The sequence below is a fragment of the Mytilinidion resinicola genome (assembly GCF_010093595.1).
Source record: "Mytilinidion resinicola strain CBS 304.34 unplaced genomic scaffold BDZ99scaffold_18, whole genome shotgun sequence".
Taxonomy (NCBI): domain Eukaryota; kingdom Fungi; phylum Ascomycota; class Dothideomycetes; order Mytilinidiales; family Mytilinidiaceae; genus Mytilinidion; species Mytilinidion resinicola.
In genome coordinates, this window is record NW_022985454.1 from 498,023 (window position 1) to 511,694 (window position 13,672).

The following is a 13,672-nucleotide window of genomic DNA, read 5'->3' on the forward strand; positions in this document are numbered from 1 at the left end:
AGGACGCCCGCAGCTGGACGGGCAGGTTTCCTACGTCCTACAGCATCTTCTCGGACTTGACCTGAACATTGTTTGTCAATCGTCCTCATGTCCACGGGCATGCAGCACTTCGTCCGTGGAGAAGGCAGACTTGCCTTTCCCGCTCAGCAAGCCTCTCAGCCTGCCAACGACCGTCGTCGACTAGCTAGCAATGCCAAAATTCCTGTTCCGGGTACTCCACGTAAAGGACCTACTGCTCCAGCACCTCCAAGCAATCCAGCGTTTGGTGCTCCGCCAGCATTCACGTTCGCGAAACCCATCAGGCCGACGTCTGCTCTGGCCCAAGCCCGCAATTCCATTGGCCAAAATGAGAAAGGAAAGCACACCGTTCGCCCAGGACGGGATGCCTACGAGACGGATGCTGAGAGCTTGGACACGACTGTCCACGACGCTCGAAGCGCTGCTCAAAGCGTTGTGCAGGTGAAAGACAGTCAAGCCCCGGAGTACACTCAACAATACAGCGACGACCCTGAAGAGCCTGAAAGCGACGACGAGGGCGAGCACCAAGGCAACCAAGAGGGCAATGTCGAAGACAGTCAAGACCGCATTACTCGTCATGAACCTGTTCCCTCCAAAACGCTTCATTTCCTAGATAGGCGTCTCCTCGATAATACGGAGCTGGACTCTTACCCAACCACCACTTCAGGTAGGATGGAAGACGAGGATGCTCATGGAGGTGATGCAAGCTCAGAACCTGAGCTAGACCAAGTCCCGTCTCCGAGTCCAAAGAAGCAACGCCGACGCTTCGCCCGCTCTCAAGTAGAAGAGGGTCATAACGCCCAACAAGCTCGTCAGCCCATCAATCTACCAGTACACCCTGCAGTTTCGGCTAGCCAGCTTCCTGAAGTCGGCGCCTCGAGGTCGAGGTCTTTCCCGACTCTTGCTACGCAGGGTTCTGACAGGCCTCGGACTCAAGCGTCAACTCAAGCTCAGCTCCAAGTCTCGGATCAATCTCGCCAACAAGCGGCTGCTCTTCGTGCTAATAATAAACCTCAGCATCAGCATCCTACTCAACCGGTAGCCCGTCCAAAGAGCGCCGGTGGCCGATCCAATCACCAAGCGTTACAGGCGACTCCGCAATCCGAAATGCCCCCGCCTCCCATCTACGGCCTCAATTCAACTCAGCCTCCAGCTTACAGTCATACCCCCAAGGCCGGCCAAGGACTGGATCTGGACACGCCGGCTCAGGAACTGTTCACACACGCAACTCACGCTCACCAGCCAAAGGCCCAGTTCGCGAAGCCGACTGTTACTGCTCAGTCGCAAGGCCAGCGCGAGTCAACGCCCGCTGAGGAGACCAACTATGAAGACTACGACCGTCCCGCCTTGTTTGAGATGGAATACAAGAAGCTAAAGAACGAGTCCTTCGACACCATACCACGTGGAATTCCATTGCCTCTCTCCGATGAGATGAAGAACGCTTCACTTGAAGAACGTCTCGACTTTGTCCAGCAAAGGCTTTCGACAGAAGACCAGAACAAGTTCTTCGGCTCAATTTCCACGCGTGAATGGGAGGAGGCTGGCGATTGGTTCCTCGGACGTTTCGGAAACATCGTAAAGAGAATGACCGAAGTGAGGAAGGAGAAGCGAAAGCGAGCTATGGAGTTCGAGAATGAGATCGAAAAGCGACACGAGCACGTAGCGAAGATGCACAAGACGGTTGAGGATGCTATGGAAAAGATGAGGAACAAAGGACAGACGTTGCTTCCTCGCTCTCCCCGACGGGACTAGTGATCTTGATCTGGATCGATGTGTGGAGAACCTACAGATGAGTTGTGAGTTATGAGTTATGGTTACATGCATTAGGCGGTCGAAAAGGAAAAGTTAGGCATCTTTACCAGGACGTTGTCGATTTCTTTTTTCCACTTCACGGTTCCGCATCTTCGGAGTCTGCATGGGGTGGAGTCGATATTTTGAGCCAAGTCGAGAACATCCAGAGAGATTGTACAGTATGGTCTCCACATTGCGCGGCGCTGTATACCCTTCAAGATATATTTCAAATTCGTACTGTTATAGAGTTTTGCTCAAGGGCAGACATGTTCGTATTCCAACATAGTTTCTACCCTGATAAGATCAGATTCAAACCCACAAGTCACCAGGCATTTCCTTAACTCAACTACTAGATGCAAAGGCTATGCTAAGGGAGTATGCGCAGCAAAAATAAGACCGCTCTTAGTGTTTTATTCGTGGGTTAGACAGGGGTTGGGCATTCCCGCAGGCCTCCACCCCCGCAAATGCATTCGGAAATAGCCCTCGATATCTCCAAGGCCTGTAGCCGCATAAAGTCTACTACGGGCCCTCCGCGTTTCAACCTCTTTTTTCTTTTGCCGCGTCATTCATTCTGACTCGCACTCTCAGAGACTCACCTCGTGTCAACAAAATGCCCAATAACTCCAGCCCCAAAGACCAATATGACAAAGCTACCTCAAAAGGCAGGAAGAAGGCGCTTGCAGAATCGAATATCCCAGCAATACACCAGACGGAAACAAATGGCTCATGCAAGGACATTAGAAAACAGGTAGTTTGATATCCCAATGTGCACCCAAGCAATTTCCTTTCCCGTTCAGGGAACTGAGCTGCTCACGCTTCAGCCTGAGCTGTGGCTGTGCTGGGGTGAGCGCATCCTAAGCCAAGACTGAGCAGCTCGTTGGAACCCAGTTTTGGGCCCTGTATTCGACAGGGAGGATTGAGACTGGGGCCCTCACCCTGCCTCGGAAGGCCCATTTCTGGGCCCGTGGGCCTGCCTGGTTCCAGTTTCAAGGCCCCAATTCTCAAGTAAATTTACCCTCCTATGGAAAATAGCCTAAGCCTGATCTGCGCCACTTTATCATCCACGCAAGGGCAAAGCCACGAGTGGCTGATACGTTCTATCAGTAAGATGGGTCTATCTTAAGAGCATGCCTGTCTAGAGAATGCCCTTGTCTTGAGATGCTACCCTTTTAAAACCACGGCTGTCTTAAGACCATAGCCGTCTTAAGAACATGCCGTCTTAAGAACATGCCTTTTTAGGAACGTGCCGTCTTAGGAACATGCTGTCTTAGGAATGTGACTGTCTGAAGATGTGGGGTGTCACGTGACATGAATCAGAAGGCCAAACCCTGAGGAACGGGGAACCTTGAGTCGCCGATGAAACTGTAGCAGCATGGAGCAGGACCTAAGAACCTAATTCACATCTACAGCCTTGCCTAATTCCTTCTACCGCAAGCAAAAGCTTCTTTGCACCAACCCTTGATCGCGAGTAAGTTCTCCGACTCTAGCTCAGACCCGCGCAAACTAGTTCATAGGAGGATCCACTAGTTATAGCGAGTTCCGTGGTATCCTTTTTGTCCAGCGAGACATCATAGACCCATGCAAAAGCGACCAGGCGGAAGGACCCGTCGGCTTCCAGTCTGAGCACTGCTGGCGAAGTACTCCTATCAAGAAAGCAGAGGACGTCCCCTAGCTCAACATGCGGATCTGCGTTTGCAATGAATCCGAGGTCTATCAGCAGTAGAGCCTTTTCGTTCATCACGTAGCCCATCAAGTTTTGCATAGACGTGACCCAGAGAGACTCGGGTGTAGCCAGTTCATCCGCAAATATCAATTGCAGCACCCAGTGCTTAAAGAGTGCGAAGTTGGAAATGAAGTTTGGGTTGTTGGGGTCAGACAGGTCGCGCCGTCGCGTGGTTAGTTTCTGTTCACAGGACTCCAGTTCCAGCCCCTCGGCCTCAATAAAAGGGAGCCTTGTAAGAATAGTTTTCCAAAGACCTCCTTTTCTCACATGTCCCTGCTGCTTTGGACCTGCCTAGGCGGAGAGAAAGGGCGATGATAGCATCGCGCTCGAAGGAAAGCATGTCTTGCAGGAACTCTATTGCTTCCTCGATCATGTATAGGGTAGTGCAATTATCACTACGTGTGATACGGCCTAAGAGTGTTCTAGGTACCCTCAAAGTTCCCTTTTGAGCACCATGAACAGCCTCTGGGAGTACATTGTCGATAATGGGCTGGTCGAAGTTCGCCCTCAATATTTCTGGCCTCTCGGGTATCGCTAGTGATGCTGCTGAGAAGTCAGTACACTAGGGAGGAATAGGCCTCAGCATTCGCATTGTTGGAGCGCTATTAGTTCGCCTACTATGGCCGAAACTGCTGGAAACATTATCTGTAGAAGTCAGCTAAACGTCTCTTTCAGCTTTCATGGTCCACGCTACTGGACAGCGTTGAGTGGTGTCAAAGCCCCTAGGGGGTGGTCCCTTCTATATATACAGCTCGATAGTCATCTAGGAAAATCTGAGCTAATTCAACCTGAGAAGCGCTGATAAGCTGTAAGCTTATGGGAAGCTTATAGGGGCACATGATGTGAGGGAGTGGTAATTTGTGTGTGTATTGTGGAGGTGTGCGTACCTAGGCACGTATATATAGATGTGCGGGACGCCAAGTCCTGCGTTGATTGGTGCCTTTAGGCTTACACCCCCTCAGATTTGAATGTAATGTAGAAGCTGTAGTAGCTGTTGACGTGGTATGGTGCTCATGACAGCTTTGTGAGGCTTTTCGCATCATTTGTTTGTGTGAAGCTTTTCGCTTCTTTGTGTTGTGAGCTTTCGCTCGTCCATTGTTGCCAATGGTTTGTGTTGATGAAACTTTCGCTTCTCTGGTTGCACAAGTAAACTATGCATTTTATTGGCTTTTGAAGTGGCTTAAGGAGGAGCCTGAGGAGCGTTTTGAGTGCTTGGAAACTCATCGAAGTGAAGTTGTGAGACCCAGTTCTCATGTCGCTATCGAGGTAATAGCTTTGCCAGGCCATCGGCAGGCTGGGCTTTGGTTTGGATGTATGTCAAATCGATTCGCTTTGCTTGAACCTCTTGTCGTAGCCAGTGATAGTGAATGTCGACATGTTGAAGTGTGGTTTTGAGCTTTGGTGTAGCTGCTTGAACAAATCGAATCGTCTGCTGATTGTCGCAATATAGCACTTGGTCGTTGTGTGGCTCGAAATTGATGGATTTGAAGATTCTCCACCACCCAAACTTTCATTCCTCGCTCCCTTTCCACTGTCATTGGAGGAATCTCTTTCGATGATGGAGTGGACGGAGGCATGGATTTCTCGAAGAACTTTTCAACATCCACCGTTAAGGTCCTGGTTGCTGGAGGGAGCCGGCGGATCACGTCCATCCAGGGTTGAAAATACTCCTTGAAAGTGAAACATGTTTTCTCTTCGCTTGTTTTGATGTGAAAATGACGTGGGCATCTTGGGAGCAATTGGATGCCTCCTTTCTCGTGAGGTGAAAGTAGTAGAGAGATCGGTTCTGGGGTGTCGGCGAAAACGGGGATTTCGTCGCAGAGAAGTTGTATAGTCTCGTGTCGGAGCTAGCGAGAAACTTGAAGAAGAGGAAGCGTACACCAGTTTTAGTTAAGAGCAAGTAAACCTCGTGGCAGAGACTCATTGTAGCAGCGATTGTTGTAGATGGAGCCCCATTCCACCTCGAATGTGTCCGGAAGGGCTAGGAAGAGGATCCGGTCGCGTAGTTCCCTGGGAAGCTGACCCAATCGGTCTGGTAGCATGCTGTGAGGATTGCTTATAGCGTCGAGAAAGTGATTGTAGACAGCCGCGAGACAGGCGGATGGGGATTCTTTAAGAAGGCGAAGATGTAAGGATTCTCCAGGGCTGGATGCTGCCTTGGAGGCATCCATCCCTTTACTGATGACACCCTTGACCAAAGCTCTTGAAAGGGAGATATAAAGTGGGATAGCAGTGGATGAAATGATGTGAGATTTTGGTGCAGACTGATGCGAGAGGGAAAAGGTGGGCTCGGCAATGACTCGGATATTTAGGCCGGAATACCGTCACGTGACTCTATTCATACGTCCCGAGGCCCAAGCTCATCCATGGATTGCATAGGCAACTTGGCAGCCTCTGAAATTCTCAAACGAACCTCACAATCGACACGGACGATTGCATTCGGTATGATTTCAGGGCAAACAGTGAGAAGGTTGTAGGCATTGACTACATCAACGATCGGACACACATACACAAACCAGCGAAACTCGACGAAGCAAGACATTCCCTGTATCACACACGTCGGCTGATCCAAAAAGGATGGAAGGCGCTGTGGCATACCATGATCGATTTTTGTTCTCGTCAATATGTACAAGATCTGGTAGCTTGTGACCAACAACCTAATCCCCTCTTCACTCCTAAGACACGACTGCGTGACTTCAGCCACCAGCTCATTGATGGCCTTTTAAAAAAATTGAGCGTCGGCGCAAATCTGGTAGAAATGGTCGGGCGTCGAGTACTGAAACTGGCACGAGACAAACCGGCGCCATCGATTCATTCGAATTAGATGCTGCGGAAAACGAAGAGACAGGGAGTGCGATCGAGTTCGTTGAACCGATGGCAATCGAAAATGGACCTGACACCGTATTGTCACCTCAACCAATGGTCGGTAGAGCGTTTGAATCTCCTTCTGCTATCATGACTCAGTCCTCGTCGGTTCACCCAGACCAGCAAGTTTTGACACATGAGTTAGAGTCTACTCTCAATGTTCAACGCGTCTACTGTCCACATCCCTTTCCAATAACTCGGCGATTTCACCTTCTTCTAGATACCCTAAACCACCCGGTCTGTGCCGGCAAGTTTTCATTCGCGAAACGTCCACAGGAAGTGCCCCGCCTGGATTAGTAACCCTTCGTAACGGAGGACAACCAGGGGAAGGACAGGCGTCGAATAGTGCTTTCTTGCATTCGATTGCGGGCTAGAAGCGAAAATCTTATCTTGCTAGACTAGATCCAGACCTTAGCCCGGGAAAGAATCAAAAGATTCCTAGAGGAATATCGTAATGCATAGACCTATGAGCAGTTTTTTCAATGCAATCGTCGATGACACGAGTATAACATTGGTCTAGCCTCTATTCTTCTTGGCAGCTATGTCATCGAGTAAAAAATTACGATATATGATAGTGTAAGTGAAGTCGGCGTGATTGACTCTTACGGGTTTCTGATTCCTGACCAGTGCTGCCAGAGGGTCTTTCCATTGAAAAATCTGCGAAACTTGAAAGTCGCGTTGCAGGGTGCCTTTGGGTGTTGATGTGCTGTGGCTGGTTCAACGATGTAATCTCCAAATTCCTGAGTTTGCGGGGGAGAAAGTTTAGCAAGTCTATGATTGCGGAATTGTGCGCTTTGCTGGTAAACTTATGTTGTATGGACTAATCGGTAAAATGGGACATTCAGCGGTATGCTAGTTGTGTTGGCTCGACTCTGAGGAACTAATCCCTTCTCCAACTAAAGACAGCCATTCAGGGGGGGGGGACCAAGATCAGAAGCGATAGACGTCTAATTACGAGGAATGGGAGGTGGTGTTCGAGGATTCTCGAAGGAATCATCATCGCTACGAGGGAATCGAGGACTAGCTGGAGGACTGAGCATAGGCTGCAGTGCGCTGGAACTTAAGAAAACAGGGTTGGGGTGGTATGGGTATCCAGCCAAAGAGGAGAATGCTCTCTCGTCACCACCGACGAATGAGTTAGGCTCTGACATAATCCGCCGACGCGCTACAGTGGTGTTTGGCGAGGGACTTGGTGTTGCGTTCGAAGCATGTTGAGCTGCGCTTGTATTGTTGCGATCGGATGGCTGGTTAAAGTCGTCGCATCGACAAGGCTTGAGATGCGTCGGGACATTGCGCATTACTCCGCGGGCATCTGGGCGATCCTCTCTCTTTAGGCGAATCATTGGCTCAATAAATTGAACGAAATTATGAGACATCCCGATGCCTTGAGAAAACCAAGGAGCCATGCGGTCCGTGACGCGGCTGTAGAGCAGTATCCTACGAGCAGCAGCAGCACCGGGGCCGGAGTTCTTTTCGGCTTCTACGTGTGGTCGTGCCAGTAGGAATTCATGGAACTGGTTAACGGAGTACCCATAGATGACCGAAAGCATCTCCGAGAAGACGCAGCCTAGAGAGAAGATGTCGGTCCCACGACCATGCTTGCTGATACTTCCGTCGACTTGGAGGTAATCTAACGCTTCTGGTGCGGCGTACATTGCTGATGTTCTTGCTGGATTCTCAGTCGACGTGGTTTGGCCGATTGTAAAGCGCGATGAGGAACTGAAGTCGGTGAACAGGATTTGCGATCTACGATGGACTATGTTCGATGGCTTAATATCTTGATGTCGTATCCCTTGTCCGTGCATGTACACTAAGGCTGATGTCAGGCAGGTGTACCAGTTCCGAAGCCATATCGCTTCATTCCGTTTTATTTACCGCTCCCCAACCTCTTCTAAAAAGGTCTGGAGGTCACTTTCTCCTACAGGCGACATCAGCAGGCAGTAAAATTCCTTCTTCCGCTGCGTATGGTCTTCGTACGACCCTAGAATTTGTATAATATGGGGATGACACAGATCTTCTAGGACTTTGGCCTCTTCCTGGATAATCTGAAGTCGTTTCTTTCTTTGGTAGTAAGGGAGCTGGACACGTTTTCGGACGAAGCTTTCAAAACCGGGTTCTGCCACTCGAACTTCTTCGACCACACCAAGCGATCCATGCCCGAGGTGGCCGCATACAACTAGAGGCTCCTGGGAGCCTAGGCTGAGGACTCGGTGGCCAACGGTAATGCCACATTTTGTGGCGACGGCAAGGCGGAGTTCCTCGCGTGTATCGCGTAAGACTGGCATCGGAGAGCGCGATTTTGCAGAATCTGTGGGGGCTTCCACTGCCCAGCATTAGGATTAAAAGCATCAGAGTATCATCTGAAAGACTCACTGTGCTTGAGGGGCTGCTCAGGTGACGGCCGATTTTCAGGATCTAAAGGCGCATCGTGAACCCCACTCATTCGGAATTGCCCGTATCCGCCAAATGTAGTGCTCGGAGAGCTCTCAGAGCTCACGCTACTAGTGCTAAGCCCTCGTTGCTCATTCTCCTCCTTCTTCATAAAACCTTCCGGGACAGGCGATATGGCCGTGCGGGCAGGCGGCTCGGGGAGCAATGGGAACCTGCGGTCTTCAAGGGATGGCGTGGGGGCACTAGGAGTTCTGCTATTGCTAGGTTTTCGGAAACTGTCTCTGATCTTTGACCACGTGTTGTTCTTTTCCTTCGGACGTTCACCTGTGAAACTCGAGTAGTGTAGATGGGCTCTTGACATCTTGCAAAGCAACGAGATATTACCCGGCTAAATATCAGCTTCTTCGGTCCTCTAAATAACCGACGTACTGGACTAAGGCTCAATTTTGCTTCCTCTAACATGGAATGGCCCCCGTAGCCTAGCGATCGGGCGGCGCTATCTGACGCACTGCTGCAAAGCCTGCTTAAGACTTCAGAGTAGCGGGTAATCAGAGAAGATGTGCCTTATCGCTACTAAAGGAAATGAATGCTTGCGAGGATGGTCGTCATTGTCGAAAAGAAGGGAGGAGGCTGAGGAAGGAAAAGGGTTCGAAGCGGCGCCAAGGTTCTCAACTCCAGCCGCGATCTAAGCCACTGCCGCTGCAGCCTTCCCGGGTCAATCACGCTCTGGGCGCATCTGATATTCATGCCGAAGTTTGTTCTTGTGTGCGGTACTTCCGAGTTCTCTGGCTGACGAAAAGAACACAATATCGTCGGATTTATCAAAGAGATGCTGGGGGATGTCTGATCCCCACAATCATTTCCCACCTCGAGAGGATCTGCTGGGACGGGTCGTCGCTTGTTTGGCCAATCAGTCATAGAAGTTCAGCTCCACTCGCCGTTCTGTAGTCTGCAAGGGAACCTCCGGCTTCCGACGTCTGTCAAGCCATTTAGGCTGTTAGATATTAATTACTGCTGTTTTGCGGGATCAGAGTCTATCAACCCGGGGTAGATCGGCGACAACGCATGGAGAGCATGAGGTAGAAAGCAATGCAATATACAGTGACTGGACATCCATGTCTACTGTTTGGAGCGCGTCGAAAGATTTTCGAAATCTGATGAACTGCTACAGATTGCTGCCTTGCGCTGCACTTTTCCGGCTAAAGGCACATCTCGTGATGCTCGTAAGCATTCTGATGTTTTGAAGAAAACCAAACAGCCGTAGATGGAAGTCCAGATATCTTTAGGTGTCCAGACGTGGATATTCAGGCAACCATTATTCCAGGTCACTCAAATCCCTCCTCAGAACCACCTTCTCATGTGCACCCCAGCCTTCGGGCTTCTCTACCTTCCAAGCCCACCTTCTATCCTTCTCTTCACCATTGCCGACACCGTTCAAGACGTTAACCACATACTCTCCTATTATGGGGAGAAACTTCCAGCTTTGAAAGCTCCCTCCAACGGCGAGATACAGGTTTTGCAGCCGCGAGTAAGGATATTTCGTGACGAGTTGGTCTTGCGCAGGCATGACGGAATCCCAACACATGCGCCAGTATTCCGGCGTTCGTTGGACATAGTTTAGAAACAGCTTTGCGACGATAGCATCCAGGGTCTCCTGTTGCAGCTTTTCCGGCACCATTCTGATTGCGGTCCGGTGGAACTGATATTCGATGGCCAAATGAAGTCAGCTTAGTATTAGTGACAGATTTCGCGTTAGTAAACTTTAGAAGGTGGCTCCGTGAAGGTAGCGGTATAGCTTCTCCTGCGTCTCTATATATCAGCACCGGCATGTCCTTCAGCGCCCCAAACTCCCCATCATCGAGCTTGTAATGCATCACACATACCCCCGCAGCGGTGATCTGTCGCTCGACCCTCTCTTCCTCCTTTACATTTAGCCCATCCTCCATGGCGGACAGTATCTCGCTGGTCCATGCACCCGTTGCTAACAGCACCGTATCCACCTTATATACGCTCCCATCCTTCATCTTGACCCCTTTAACCCCATTCTCTCTAAGAACAAGCCTACCCACATTACCGCACTTATAGCTAACCCCTATCCCTACCGCCTCCGCCATCATTTTCTCTACTGCAGCTCCCGCATCAGCCCACACAGCATCCGGATTCTAATATGCCTTATCCCCTAGCCCTTCAAACGTCGCGTCCCGCAACACACCACCCCAGCGTTCTCTTATGCCCTCATCCAACACCACATCCTCGTGATTATACCATGCAACGCTCCCGCCGATTATGGTATCGTCCTTTCCCTGGAGACAGCATTTCGGGTATGGCAAGGGCTGAACTCCTTCTGATCATGTGTTCGCTATATATGCCTCATACACAAGGTTGTACAATTTGTGGAAATGACTTACGATGACGGCGGCGTCGCAGCCAACTCGGTCGTGCGCGTGGGAACAGTTCTTATTCGAGTTGAGGCATTTTCTATTGCGGCACGAGGAAGGGGAGACGTGGAAACATGGACTGATCGAGCTCCTTTGGTGCTGACTTTATTTCGCGGAGAGAAGCGCTGATAAGTGATACGTTTGGATCAAAGCCGCTGGAAGAAGTAAAATCGTGCAACTCCTCCCATATCGCGGGTTTTTCGAGAAAGTCGATGACTGACTTGTGCAGAAAGTGCACCTCCGGATTGACAAAGCTGTTTATCACGTACGGATATTTTCGTGAACGAGTAGCTTGAGGTATGTCACTCTTTGCAGTTTCGAGGTGGCTTAGGTTTGGCCTGTATATCTCAAGAAGCCCACAACAGCGACTTCGTATCTTTTCTTCGATTTCATCACGTCTTTGGACCTGCTCTTCTAAACTGATCTCCGCGATTTCTGCGTTAATACTAGCGTCCGGGTTGTCTTCGAGTGCAAATGATAACCTTAACGCAGTCATGGGATTGTCGGCTGGGACTTGGCTGCTTTGGTACATGATTTGGAGCAGCATAGATGCTTGTCGTCTATACGTCGGATCCATCTGGTTGAGTATCTTTTGTTACAGCTTGTCCAGGTCAGATGGTAACTCGTTGAGCCGGACTTGGAGATCTTCTATTCCGTCATGGTTATAGAGACCGTTCCGTAGAGCTTTAACTACAATAACAACCCAAAGAAACACACCCGAAGCCTTAGAGACTATTTGACCAATGAGCTCATTAACCGCATGCCTATTGATGCGGACTAATTCTCTCATACGCACATGAGTGTCAAGGTTTTCGGTCACATAAATGAGGATGTCTGATCGGGTGAAATCTTGCAGCCTGAGGGTAGGGCAACTTGCAAAAGCTACCGAGCAGGCGGATGTTGGCCGGCTAGACAAGAGGAGTTTCAAGTTCGGCGAGCAGACTGACCGCAGGTACTCCACAAGCTCGATGTGGTCATCATCGTACTCATCCACTCCATCAATGTGGAGACAGATCTTTAGTGGCGTGACCGTCTGTGTTGTCAAGAGTTTAAAGGCCTCCTTTAACTCCACAAGAGAAGGATCATTGACCAAGTTGCTTCTCGCGATGCTCCGGCAGTGAATCGGGAAAACAATGGGGACCAGCCCAGAAAATTGGCTAAGAGTATCGTGCAGAATTGTGCGCAAGAGACCGTGTTGAGACTTCTGCAGTATCGTTCCAGTATTCCAAAAGTAAAATGAGAGGACAATAAAGGCTCCCCGTCAGCCCATGTTGCGAGGAGTTTCTGCATGCGTGGCTCATTGCCGATGAACTTCATGAGCGTAGACTTGCCTGAGCCAGCTTTGCCGCTGATCCAGAAGCAGCCTTCGCCATGTTGAAGCCACTGTGACAGACTGTCCAAGGCCCAACCGAATGGTACCCGGCCGTTGAACACCCACTCGAATGTCTTCCTATACGCATCTGAGACCTCCGCACGTCTATCCCCCATAAACCTGAACCACAAGAAGTTCAATATGTCTTCCTGAATTTTCCCTAAATGTTGTAGCGAATCCTGATAAAGTGTGGTTGATATGTCCCTAGCTGTAACGTGTCCTTGGAGGGTGGCAATAGCCGCAATGGTCTCTTCATATCTGACTCTGTCAAGTTCGCTTTCTTCGTTCTGACGTTGTAAGAGGTTATCGCGTCCTGTCGTGAAAAATTTCCTGTTATCAAGCAGGACATCTGCAATCCTTTTGTGTTCCTCTTTCAGTTGATCGAATCGCTCATCTCGTCGAGCTGATTGAATCGAATTTTCTGAGTTAGGGTTCATCTTGAGAGAAACAACAACCCGGAGGATGAGCTCATTTTGCAGTAGATCAAGCTTATCGCTCATTTCGGTAAGCTTTCTCTTGTTAAAGACAGCATCTAGGGCTTGCCGAAAGCTCTTCAATGGGCTGTGCTTCCCATGATGGCAGGACACGAAGTCAACTAGCTGGATGAGCTCGTCTGCCACCTTAGCCGTTTCTGATGCCAGATTTTTCAGTTTCTTTCTTGATCAGCAAGGCTCGCATGGTATCACGACGGTAAGGCTTACTGTTTCGTCGGCCGATAGAGTGGATTCCGATTCTCCCGAAGTTGAGACTGACTCTAAGACGCTTTCAAGACTTCGAGTCAAATCCTTCAGATCACCTGCAACGGATTTTGCTTCGTCGAAGCTGGCTATGGAGCCTTTTTTGTAGATTTCGCGGCCCCTGCCCACGAGTCTGGAGCCGAAATCGACGATTTGAACGATAGAAGTTGCCAAGCTCAGGGCTGTGAAAGGGTCCATCTGGAATTGTAAATGGGTTAGGGGAAAAGGTGAGTCAACTTGGTAGGTAGAGGGATCTTGATTTCGAGAGCTATTCTGTTTACTGCTCTCCTCGCATTAAGTGCGACGAATTTTCAGCCTTGCACTGCCACATCTCAGC

General features: G+C 49.9%; 5 protein-coding genes across 5 annotated transcripts; 1 reads left to right on the top strand and 4 right to left on the bottom strand.

The window, feature by feature from the left end:
* The first annotated feature begins 66 nt into the window (after positions 1-66).
* Positions 67-2,221, top strand: BDZ99DRAFT_540123 (uncharacterized protein). Its single transcript, XM_033726697.1, has one exon. It carries the CDS (start codon positions 88-90, stop codon positions 1,768-1,770), a length of 1,683 nt encoding a protein of 560 aa, XP_033572560.1. The 5' UTR covers positions 67-87; the 3' UTR covers positions 1,771-2,221.
* Positions 2,222-3,292: 1,071 nt separating this feature from the next.
* Positions 3,293-5,574, bottom strand: BDZ99DRAFT_524561 (uncharacterized protein; the record flags this gene model as incomplete). The annotated part of the gene is made up of 3 exons (XM_033725915.1): positions 3,293-3,761; positions 3,820-4,075; positions 5,439-5,574. The coding sequence occupies 3 exons, from the start codon at positions 5,572-5,574 to the stop codon at positions 3,293-3,295; spliced, it is 861 nt and encodes a 286-aa protein (XP_033572561.1).
* A 4,529-nt stretch (positions 5,575-10,103) lies between these two features.
* On the bottom strand, positions 10,104-10,902 carry BDZ99DRAFT_540128 (uncharacterized protein; the record flags this gene model as incomplete). The annotated part of the gene is made up of 2 exons (XM_033726698.1): positions 10,104-10,487; positions 10,672-10,902. 2 exons carry the CDS (start codon positions 10,900-10,902, stop codon positions 10,104-10,106), a joined length of 615 nt encoding a protein of 204 aa, XP_033572562.1.
* Positions 10,903-11,266: 364 nt separating this feature from the next.
* BDZ99DRAFT_524564 (uncharacterized protein) lies at positions 11,267-11,758 on the bottom strand (the record flags this gene model as incomplete). The annotated part of the gene is made up of 1 exon (XM_033725916.1): positions 11,267-11,758. One exon carries the CDS (start codon positions 11,756-11,758, stop codon positions 11,267-11,269), a length of 492 nt encoding a protein of 163 aa, XP_033572563.1.
* Positions 11,759-11,821: 63 nt separating this feature from the next.
* On the bottom strand, positions 11,822-13,533 carry BDZ99DRAFT_524565 (uncharacterized protein; the record flags this gene model as incomplete). Its single annotated transcript, XM_033725917.1, has 3 exons — positions 11,822-12,383; positions 12,473-13,251; positions 13,300-13,533. The coding sequence occupies 3 exons, from the start codon at positions 13,531-13,533 to the stop codon at positions 11,822-11,824; spliced, it is 1,575 nt and encodes a 524-aa protein (XP_033572564.1).
* Between the last annotated feature and the right edge of the window lie 139 nt (positions 13,534-13,672).